This window comes from Thermobia domestica, chromosome 7 (assembly GCF_964235325.1).
Source record: "Thermobia domestica chromosome 7, izTheDome1.hap1.1, whole genome shotgun sequence".
NCBI classification, from domain to species: domain Eukaryota; kingdom Metazoa; phylum Arthropoda; class Insecta; order Zygentoma; family Lepismatidae; genus Thermobia; species Thermobia domestica.
Window position 1 is genome coordinate 23821971 of NC_137460.1, and position 12021 is coordinate 23833991.

Below are 12021 nucleotides of genomic sequence, written 5' to 3' on the forward strand. Positions count from 1 at the left end.
TTCAATTAGAACTTGACAATCTACATAAAATTTGCAATCGATCAGTGAAAACGTTATATTTCTAGAGCCTTTAGTTTCCGAGTTCTCATTGTCGAAAGAATTGGCCACAAACGTATAGTTTAAAAGAACTCCAAAGATGACAGCACAATTCATTTGCATTGATTTTGGAAAAGGCTTATTAAAATACAAAGGCTTTGAACAATAATTTAAACAATAAACTTTAAGAAAAAGGTCTATTTAAATTATTTATTTAAAGTACACATAATATAAAACATTTGTCTTCGTTAAACGTGAAATCACAAATAATCGTAAATAAAAGGTGTGAAATCCAAAGTTAAAGATTGGAGCTCAGGCGCTTTTGTTGCTATTGTAGCCGCACATTTAATAAGCTATTGTAGATAGATTATTAAATGTGCGGCTTTCTTAAAAACACTCGAAGAGAACTGTTCTTCATGCAGTTATTTCTGGAGTGCTTAATCCAGTTTGCTACTTAGTAAGGAAATTAGCTTCTCATTTTTCTATTTTAACATCCAAAATTGGAATACTTACCAAGCACCATGCACCACTTGCTAACACAGAGGAATATAATTTGTTGTTAATTGTGAAGGAAAGTGGTATTTGTCTTCCTTTTAACTATATACTTCCAAGTGCAATAGGAAATAAACTGGCTACCACTTTCGTCGATTTTAAACTTCTTGGATGAAAAAAAGAAAAAAGTTAAATATCAGATTTTTTTTTTTCCTTCATGATTATAAATAATTTTCTAATTGTCGTTCTTTCAGGCATCCCTTTCTACAGCTCAAGCTGATTTTGAGGTCCTGGCTGCTCTTGATCAACAAATCAAGAGTTTCAATGTAGGGCCCAACCCTTACACATGGTTTACGATGGAAGCGCTCGAGGATACTTGGCGTAATCTGCAGAAGATTATTAAGGTAAGAATTATACGCTTAAGTTGATAATTATATTATTTTACTATACATTATTAGTTGTGAATGCATCATTATATATAGTGACCTGTGTCATGCATCGTGGAGTTTGTTTATTTATTTATTTATTTTTAATCTCAGAAGAGGATAGACATACTAAACAACTTAAATTTTAAGTGCAAAAGTAATTATTTTACCCATACAAAGCAATGTGAATATGTTGCGATTGAAGAAGTAATCTAGAGAAAATGCCTAGTGTAAACAGGAAACCGTGAGATTTCTGAAATATCATAACAATATACTCCACGATACGAGTATTGGCTCTCGTTTATAAATGGGTGCGTTAAAGTGCGTACGTTAACGTACATTATTAATTGTTAATGACACCAATAAATTGTCGTAAATAGTATCACAATTTTGCAAGCGGTGATTATATTCAATGAGAAAAAGTGGAAAGGCTATTATTCACCGCAAAAAAAATGTGTAGCAGAATTTTCTTCTACATGCAACAGGTAGCGCTTTCGGAAGATGCAACTTCCTTCATCAGTCTGTGGTAGACTTCAAAAAGGATAAAAAACATGAAGAATGGTTAAAAAATGATTAAAAGGTTAGGATATGTAAGAAACAAATCTTCTGTCAAACACACGGGAATAGAAACTCATGAATGTCGTGTTTTTTACATATCCTAACCTTTTAACTTTTTTTTTAAAGTCTATCACAGGCTGATGAAGGAAGTTGCACCTTCCGAAAACGCTACCTGTTGCATATAGAAGAAAATTCTGCTACATATTTTTTGCGGTGAGTAATAGCCTTTCTGCTTTTTCTCATTGTCGTAAATAGTATTTCAGCACAATAAATAGTATTTCCTTCGTATTATTACAATAGTTGAATGGAATTTGTTCTGATAATTATAGCAGAGGTCAGCTTCTACGCTAATTAATTAACCCGTACGTAAAGGCTACCCTTTTCTTAAGCTCTCGATTTCATTGTAGTTACACCAGGAAAACAAATGATACTTCTGTTCGTAGTTGACCTGGTTTTCAAGTACATACATATGTCAATAAGTTTTTCATAAAGTTTGGGAATACCTTTTCAAAACTTCTCATAAAATGTTCACAAATATCCTGATACATAAGAATCGTGATATTAAAGTTTCGGGTGAAAGATAGCTTGCGTTCGGGAGAGAATTATTGAAGTTCGGGAGTCAGGATTTGAATTATAATTTTCTGGATGATTTAGACAGTAAATTTGTAAAATTTTTGAACTGGACAAAAAATACGAATCATACCTTGTTTTGCTTTGAACGAAACACGTTTTCTAATTATGTAAACACTGAATGGGTGCATTAAAGATAAGGTAAGATAATAATGGAATTTCTGGTGAGATTTCTGAAGTTAGATTCGAATTTCTTCCTTCGGTATGCATTACCCTAATCAACACAGTATGTCCTCATTAATGTGTTCTAATATAATGAAGAAGCTCATACAGTTTGTGTTATAATAATTGCGGAAGGAGAAAGAATATGAAGAAAATTTCTGAAACAAACAGGCTTTTTACTGTCAGCAAAGCTAGATGAAGAACTGGACGTTTCAGCTTGCTTTTAACTGCTGACCTCACTACTCCTTTGCTCTGAGAAGCTACGAAACTGCAATGCAAAACATATCCACAACATTGAAAGATAAGAAAGGGCAGCTAAGCGGTTAGCATACTTGCCTTTGGCATGGGAAACCCGGGTTCGATTCGCGGCTGGAGTTCGAAATGTGGTTCGGAATCCACGTTAATCAGTAGGTCTCGTCTCATATAGGCTAGCTGCTGAAAGGGGATTTAAACTCAAGAAAGGGCATTTTTCAGCATATGTTAAAATGGATATGGTTATCAATGTCATATATATATATATATATATATATATATATATATATATATATATATATATATATATATATATATATATATATCAGAATTTTGAACATTGAACATGTTAGTGCAAGATAATTTCGTAATTTTTTAAAAGTTAACTTTGTCTTGAGGATTTGGTTTTGGAAAATCAGTCTATAATAATGTAATAAATTTGACTGAGCAAATATGAGACTCCCACGAAACAACTAAATTCATCAATAATAAACCGAACACAAATAGTTTAAAGCAGAGATCATCCATAGCATGTAGTGCAAAAACGAAGGACTAAGTTCAGTTTAATAGTAGGTGTGTTATTACTATTATTGTATATGGATCTAAGTAGCTTCTATACTTATCAGTTTTTAAACGCGATTTCTTGCTGAGAACTGTATCAGCTTGGAATTCAAATTTAAATTTTAAGGCTACTTGTATGTTAACCAAGTATTATTTAATTTTTAGGAAAGAGATATTGAATTGGCTAAGGAAGCCCAAAGACAGGAAGAGAATGATAAATTGCGCAAGGAATTCGCCAAACATGCTAATATGTTCCACCAGTGGCTCACAGAGACAAGGTAATGTTATTTAGAATACTTTAAAAGGAGAGAAAAGTTGCAAAACATTCAGTAGAATGTATAACATTAATTTTTTAAACCAAAAAGATGGGAATTGAGAATATATTTTTTCCTCTTTAAAAATTGCTTAGTGATAAGAGTATTCATCTCTGATAAACAAATTCATTTACATAACTTTGTGAGCTTCGTAGTGACCAAACTATGTCCGTTAGTTTTCTTGGAGTTTCTTTCTCTTGTTTTATCATAGCACCACGTATTTTAATTTAGATTAATTCATACCTCTACCCATATGGAAAAACCGGAATACACTAAAAGTTTACTTTTAAATGTATATGTTATGTTTAATTCTCTTTTCTTCTTCAATCCCGGGTTCGATTCTTGGTGAGGGCGTGATCTGGCGTCGTGAGGTAATTGAGGGAGTCGCCTGAATTAAAGAGTTAATGAGGTCGGTCGCGGAAGTCAGAAATAAGGCAATATGAGCCGATCTGCTGACTGCATATCATCAAACTAAAAGTCATAGTGTTAGTGGGCTGTAAATACAAGGAATATAATTTAATTCAATTAAATATGTATTGTTTTAGCCACAAAAATTTAAGGTAATAGTTGTTTAGAAAAAAAAAAAAAATTAGATTTCTCAAAATAAAATGCTTAGACCTTAACACTAGTGTTCGTTATATTGAGTCAAAGTTGCCAAAATTTAATGAAATATGTAGCCTGCTTCCAAATATAAATGCTGAACACAGTATGCATGCAATCTTTATAAATTTTGGTGCCTATAACGCATTGAGATATCCCAAGTAATAAGTAGAGAGTTTATTGTACATATTATCTTTATACTCGAGTATAGAAATATTTATTTACTGTTAATTACTTTGATAATAATTAGTGTAAGCTATTATCTTTCCATGTTGCAAACTCTTTCTTCACTTAGAAATTGTTTTGCTAAATTTCGGGTTTGCTCATTTTTTGTATATACAATTGAATGTTAAAAAAATACTATTGGGTGATTATAATGAGCTCCAAATGAAGAATGCTACATTGATTGGAAGTTGCCTTTTTTTATATAATTGTACATTTATTAGCAACAGATTTAAGCATTCAAATACTTAATGATACTATCAGTTAATGATGATACATGTAAAGCGAACGGTAGTATAATTAATTTCAACATGTGAACTAATTAAACGCTTTCTTTTCTCCATGGATTATGTCTGTCATCCTACTTCAACAGATATCGTCTGCTGGGATGGGATGGGTGAATATATTTATTATTTATATTGATAAAGACTAACTTGTGTTGGTTGTACTTTTTATTTTTAACCAGCATTGACTAGACATAAGTAACAGCATGCACTTTGCAGAGGAGTTTTTGATTATTTGTCTGTTTATTTATTCTTTTTGTTTTAAACAAAAGCACAAAAATGCATTACACACTATATATAACTTTATTTCTAACAGTGAGTTCTGTTTGATATTTATAACTTTTTGAAGTAAACATAGAGTTGACATGAGTGTACCGTGAAACGTGTCTGTCTGTGTACATACTAAACTCAGGTATGGTTTTTCATTAAAAGGCATTTTTTTAAATGTTTTACACTATAATAGTCGTATAGTGTAAATATAGTGATTCTTTGACTACGTAAAATACTTATCGGTGATCTAAATTAGTGTATATATATATATATATATATATATATATATATATATATATATATATATATATCCTGCTGATCTTAAGAGGTGGCGAATCGGCGTGCTTGTTTAATGATTGAGATTTCCTGTGTTTCGTATTTCATCATAAAACCAACTCAGAGATACACACACACACAGTTCTATATATTACATAAATTACACTACTGCAGCTATGTAGTTCCATAAGTTCTCCAATGAACGAAAGAAGAGATTCCAGTACAAAAATATACTTTTTTTTTTTTTGTCAAGATCTAGATTTTCGTCTGTAACCAATAAGGCCTGGCAACAGAAAACAAGGGACAAATACTATAAGCTAATTTTAACGTTTAAAATCCACTTCTCATTATGTATTCTTCCTATTATTCTTACCTTGTATCGATTGTTCAGGTATTTAATTATTGCTAAGCAAGTTCAATGGTCTATGCTACTTCATCACTAGAGACCGGATGTTTAGGCATTAAAAACCTGAAAAACAGGCAGGCAAATAGCCACAAAAAATTTAAAGAATAAGTCGTAAAATAGTCACTAAAATAACTCGAAATAATGAAGGTAAATACTCAATATAATTTAAAAATAAATTCAAAGAGACGGGATGTTTAGACATTAAAAACTTGGAAAATAAGCAGGCAAATAGACACTTAAAATTTTTAATAAAAAATTGGCACTAAAATAACACACAGTAGTCCAAAGTTTTACAGCACTTTATCAGTACATATAGCAGTCGAAAGTTTTACGGCATCTTATTATTAGAAACAGACCTTTTTCTCGGAAGAGGGAGAATCCTTTTTTGAAACACTAAATTATATACCAATAAAGTCGTATTTTGTAGGAAATGCTTATAATAGGCAACATTAGGTACTAAAGCAAGTATTTAGGAAGGAAGGGCCGAAATAGGCAAAATGGTAAAAATAAAATTAGCTTAAATTGAATCTATAACCCCCCATATAAACTTTAAAACATTATTTTTAATCACATCTTTAATATTAAGGAATAGACATTTTGCCTAATATCTAATCTCTATTCATCACTAATTTCTTATAAACCGCTAAACTTGACTGATTAAGACAAGTTCCGTACTGAAGGGGGGGAGGGGACAATAAGAGTTAAGTGTAGCGATTTTTAAGAAGTTATTGGTGAAAGTGAGACTACTGAAATTATTTAGCAACAACTAAATAGTCAAACAGCGGATACCAGATAAGAATGTTATATCTAATATGTATCCGGTAGCATTCATTACTAAATTTTCGGTGTGTAATTGTTTTCAAAATAATAGAAATACGTGGAGTTGGAAACACTATGATATCTGGGTTGGCAATAGTCAGACAGTGACTGTAGCGCTGCGCTGTTGGTGGTGATGTGTTAAGACCACGGTGAGGGGTAGTAAAATAGCTGTGCGCAGAGAACTGAGCAGATGGTAATAGTATAAAATAGAACTCAAGCAGCACGTTCCACAACTTGTGTTGACAATCACAGCCAGGCTGTGAGTAGTATATCATGAACATACATAGTCGGGTTCCACGGGCGAAACCGCTGATAAGCGGACCATAACGTTTTAGCACGACGTTAACGGTTCCATAGTGCTTTAGCACAACGCTAACAATTCCATACTATTTTAGCACACGACTCTAACGATTCCCTCAACTTGCAATGGACCGCTGATAACTGAAAACATGTGATATTGTCGAATGTGTCAACGTTCTCCGTATTTTAAAACATAGGCCTTGTTTACGTGTGGCGGACGTCCAAGGAAACTTATAATCCGCAGTCTCTCCGCCCAACCGGAAACACTGCGTAATCCGCCGTCTCTCTGCCCAACCGAAAACATTGCGGTGGGTCTGTGATGATGTGGGCCTCAACATCCTGGTTTTCGGTGAGTCGCTGATGCGCTTAAAAATCGCTGATGCTTACCGGGCGCCTCACTATCCATGATTAAATTGTCATTTTAGAAGACCATGTGCATCTTATGGTTCAGGTGTTTTCGAGCAATGACGCATATTCCAGGATGATAATGTGTCTATTCACAGAGCAGGAGCTGTTGTGGCGTGGGTTGAGGAACGTCAGGTTAAATTTGAACCCTCTCAGACCCACCCAATCCCCGAACCTGCAGTCTGTTTCGGAGAGACAAATCTGGCACAGATTTCTGCTTCCATCCTCTCTTCAGAAACTGAGTGATGTACTGCACGCGGAATGGTGTAATATTCCACTTATTACAATTCACGACCTTTATGGCTCCATTCAGCGTCGCATCAGAGCTGTTGTGAAGGCGAAAAATGGTCCTGTGAGTTCCACTTTTTTCAGATGTTTCTATTATTTTGATAACCATCTGTATATACACCGTATCTTGTAAATATCTTAACATAGTTTTCCTTAAATGTTCCACAATTCAACGAGAAGTGTGACATCAAGTGAGTGAAATTATATCGGATTCCAAAACCTTATTCCAGAAACGTAGTTTTCTTCAATAAAAGTAGCTTTTCGTTTCTGTTGCTTTATAAGGGAAAACTCTCACTGCAGGAAATACCAAGAAAAAGAACCAGCTTTCTTATGTTTTTTCTTTTAAAAAGTGATTTACTTTATCCCACTTTACACAAAAGTATAAACAAATAAAAATGTATTTTAATGTCCACTAGCATTGCTCTACAATTACATCCATTGTCAAAGTAATAAGTGGTGGTAATGTCAACGTCTATTGACTTGAACTGCCATCTGGAAAGAATCGATGTAATTATTTGATGGATTGGTAGATCTGATCTATGGTTCTTTATCTGCGACGTTGCCACATAGTGCAATTCGCGTCTCCAGCACACGAGGATCCACATGATATACAAATATATATAAAGATTTGAACTGAAGATAGTAAAAACTTGTCGCTGAAACGTGTGCATTTGAATGCTTAGTTAAATACTCAATTTGTGTTATGATTAATTTGATATGCATCATGATCTTTCTACATTTTAGCCCATTGCTTTCATGTAAGTCCTCTTTGTAAAATTATGTAATCGTAAGACATGCGGTTGGTACTTTTTCAGTGTAATGGAATATTTTTTTAAACAAACTTGCCTCAAACAATATTGACAAATTGTGTGTGATTTTCTAATTATTATTTATTTATTTATCTCCCATCCTTTCGTTTCCTTCCGCGTGACCACAATAAATACAGGGTGTTTCAAAACAACGACAACGTTTGGGAGGTAATTCCTGACATCAAGATAAGACAAAAAGTAATGGCAAACCTGGGTGCACAAATGCACCCAGTCTTTCAGAGCTATAGACTGCCGACAACATGAAAAAATGAATTTTAAAGGTCCATAGCTCTAAAACTATGGGACCTACTGTAGTCCGGTCAAGACATCACTTAGGAACTAATTTGTGCGCTATCCAAAAATATATGTTTCTGAATCCTAGAGGGAGTTTGGTTACGGGTATATAATTTTAAGTACTAACCAACTACCTCTATAAAAATTGTTGCGAAAGTATCGCAGGATTCTGAAACATGGATATTTTAATAGGACAATACTAGTTCCTGAGTGAGATCTTGATCCGACTACGGTAGGTCCCATAGTTTTGGAGCTATGGACCTTTAAAGTTGATTTTTTTTATGTTTTCGGCAGCCAATAACTAAAAGGAAGCATTTGTGCACCCAGGTTGGTCTACTTTTTGCCTTATCTTGGTGTCAGGAATCACCCCCAAACGTTGTCGGTGTTTTGAAACACCCTGTATATTTCATCTTTACATTTCATCAATATCGATTTTCGTGGTTGAATTTTCAATTTATTGTTGATCAGGTGGATATTCTTCGCTAATTATGATCACCGTTAGGTAACGTTACGGTCTATAACTGATCTCGAAAAAGTTTTTAGTTTTAAAAGTGCAAACTCTTGTGAGAAACTAATCAGGACTTTAGTTCATTAGTGGGGCGACACAGTGAAAGAACAACTTTCATTTACGTAAAAATAGCTTTCCATATACCTCAGAAATTATGCAGGACAATTTTTGAATACATTTTGAAGTAGTAAAAGAAAATTTAAAAATTGAAACATTCTATTTTGCTGTCTTTTACTGTGCAGTAATTTGTGTGCGTGTGTGTGTGTGTTCTGTGTTGATTTATACTTATATATGTGTGTGTTGGCAAGTTGATAATAAATAGGAGAGACTTACTAACAGGGAATGTTTTGTATATGGTATTGAAATGATTTAAGCAACTAAGTGCGTATTATTTTTTACAACATAGATATTAAAATTATTAAAATCATTCTCGACAGTAACTTCTTTGTAGTAAATACAATGTAAAGAGAAAAAAGTGACTTCGCGCTTCCTTTGAAGAGGCTAACAAATATTGTTAGATGTAAATACTGTTGTTGCTGACAAATTGTAAATTGTTCATTTATCTCTTGTAAATTTTCAATACAACATGTCTGTACGTATAAGCTTGTTATTTTCTTTTTTCAATAAGATTATACAACCGTCTCCGAAATACCATTTTCCTGATTAAATAATTTGTAATCAAAACTCCAGGTTAGGTAGGTGCCGCAGTGGCTCAGTGGTAGAGCGTTCACCTCTGGTGCATGGGGTCCGTGGCTCGATCCCCACTCACGCCAAGTGAACTTTGTGGTGGACAAACACCGTGTGCGTGGGTTTTCTCGGGATTCTCCCGTTTCCTCCCACCATTTCATTTATTTCTCAACATCACCGTCTCCTCTAGCCTAAAACTGAAAGATTTCATTTCATTTGTTTCCAGGTTAGGTGAACTCGAGATACAATTCTGTGTGTAATCAAAAAAAATGGTTTCTTTAAGGCTGATAACCAATCGGTTCATGTAGTCAAGAGGCCTGTTGTTCTTGGATAGCTTAAAGTTCGTGCACAAAATTGTTGATGTTGACATACATTATACTGTTGGCAATTAAGAGATGACAAACACCTGTTTAGAAATTCAGAAATAAAATGGGATCGAAAACCGATACGCTGACTATGCATCATCCAGTTGAATATGCACCATCTGGTCGGTAATAGCTCTTTATGTGCTATTGCGCCCTAATTATAATTCACCAATGCAAAATTGTGCGGTAGAATAACAGGCAATTTCATAATAGTAATTAACACTTTACACATGCTGTTGTTTCCTTCACATAATAGCAAATTAGTTTAATATGCGTAATTTTCTTTTCAGAGCCTCTATGATGGAAGGATCTGGATCTTTAGAGCAGCAATTAGAAGCCACGAAGGTAAAGAATTGCACATATTCATGCAGTTTGCTACATCAAACTTTCTATCCTTTTTTGAAATCCTGATAAATGCTGTTCATTTAACTTGGAAATTTCTTTGCTTTAATTAGAAATAAAACCTACCCAAGGCGCTTTGAATAAATAATAGTGTCACAATTTTGGCATTGAAGAGATTCAGGTATTCAGGTATCCGACAGACTTTGTACTATAATTGATACATTGTCAAAACTGAAACACTATTATTTAGTGTTTTGCTGTGGTCAGATTTTATTTTTAATTAAAGTTAAATCCTGAATATTATTAAACAGAATTTTAGAATTGTGATTAAATATGTCTGAATTTTTTCTTTCTTTCTTTCGTCTGTATTTATGCCGATACTATCTATCAGTGACATATTTAGGATTTTGTTTCGGGAGGAAGGGGGGCTATGCACAACCAGGGTGGATTGATTTAAATCAGTCTGATTTAAATCACGATTTAAATCAAGATTTAAATCACTTGATTTTTTTAATAAAAATCGTTGATTTAAATCGAATTCCAAAATAAATTAATTTAAAGTGAAAATAAGTAAAATCCCGTTTCTGTTTTGTTATTTCGATTATGGAAATTAATAATCATAATACAATGAGACTCAAATGTACAGTATAGTATGAAAACAAATGCAGAGGATGATTAGGGAAAATCCCGTTTTGAACAGGTAACGGAGCAATCCTGTTTTCTTCTTTTCGTAACATTGGGTTTGAGTTTTAAGATCGTTAACTATTCCAACGGGGAAATTACTATCGATATTTAAGACGAAAATTCTTTTTTGTGCGTGTCTGTTTGTTTGTTCCTAGATAATAGGGTGTATTTAGAGGGGTCCTATCCTCTCTCCATTTTTGTTTTTTGTTTTATAACTTTAGGCGAAATTTATGTATTTCATGCTGCAAGCTAGTTCTGAGTTTTTAAAAATAGGCCCCTGGCAAATATAAGTAACTTTTGTGAAAAAAAGTGTCATTTTGATAAACGTTGCTGTACTTTTTCCTTAATGCTTAACCTTTTAAATTATATAATTAAATTATTCTATTTAAATTATATTATATTTTTAGGTGATAGGGTAGAATCTTCATTATTCGATTAAAAGAGTACCAATAAGGTTTTTTACTTCGTTTTCTTCAAGACTGGAGGCATTCTAGAACATGTTGCATATGCTTTCACGCCTTTCTGCGTTGAGGCATATTGTGTGATGACGTCAAATTTAAAAAAATGATTTTTTTTGTTATGCGTATTATTATTTGGCATTTTGCGGGTTATATTTTGCATTCAGAAGACTGAAATTTTGCACACTCGTTCAGTGCACCCCTTAATAATTTTCAGATGTTTTCAGATCTCTGTGGAAACAGCGGAGTTCAGAGAGGCAAAAATGTTAAAAAAAAATAAATAAAAATAAAAAAACAATATTTTTAACAAAAACAGCTTTTTTCGTGATTTTCCCGTCTCAGGTGGAGACATATGAATGGTACCGTTTCAAAGGCTGTTCTATTCTGAAGAAAATGATGTACGTAGTATGCTCCTAGGATAAATAGGGATGTCGCAGGAAACTGTTATCTGAGATCCTGTTTAATACGGGAATCTGGGGTATTTGAGGAATATTATTTTTCGCGGGCTTACTTTTGCAACTACAAGATTGAAATTTTGCACATGTACTCAGTGCACCACTCAGTAGTTTTCAGA

At 33.5% G+C, this 12021-nt stretch overlaps 1 protein-coding gene across 4 annotated transcripts in view; it reads left to right on the forward strand.

Annotated features, from left to right (window-relative positions):
- alpha-Spec (alpha spectrin) overlaps window positions 1-12021 on the forward strand; it is a 164881-nt gene that overhangs the window by 136715 nt on the left and 16145 nt on the right. For 2 of the 4 annotated variants that reach the window (XM_081764258.1, XM_081764261.1), the window contains 4 exons: window positions 783-932; window positions 3282-3394; window positions 4626-4649; window positions 10254-10308. In XM_081764258.1, coding sequence (XP_081620384.1) covers window positions 783-932; window positions 3282-3394; window positions 4626-4649; window positions 10254-10308 — 342 coding nt within the window. The remainder of the gene's footprint in view (window positions 1-782; window positions 933-3281; window positions 3395-4625; window positions 4650-10253; window positions 10309-12021) is intronic. The other 2 variants (XM_081764260.1, XM_081764262.1) reach the window with 1 other exon arrangement.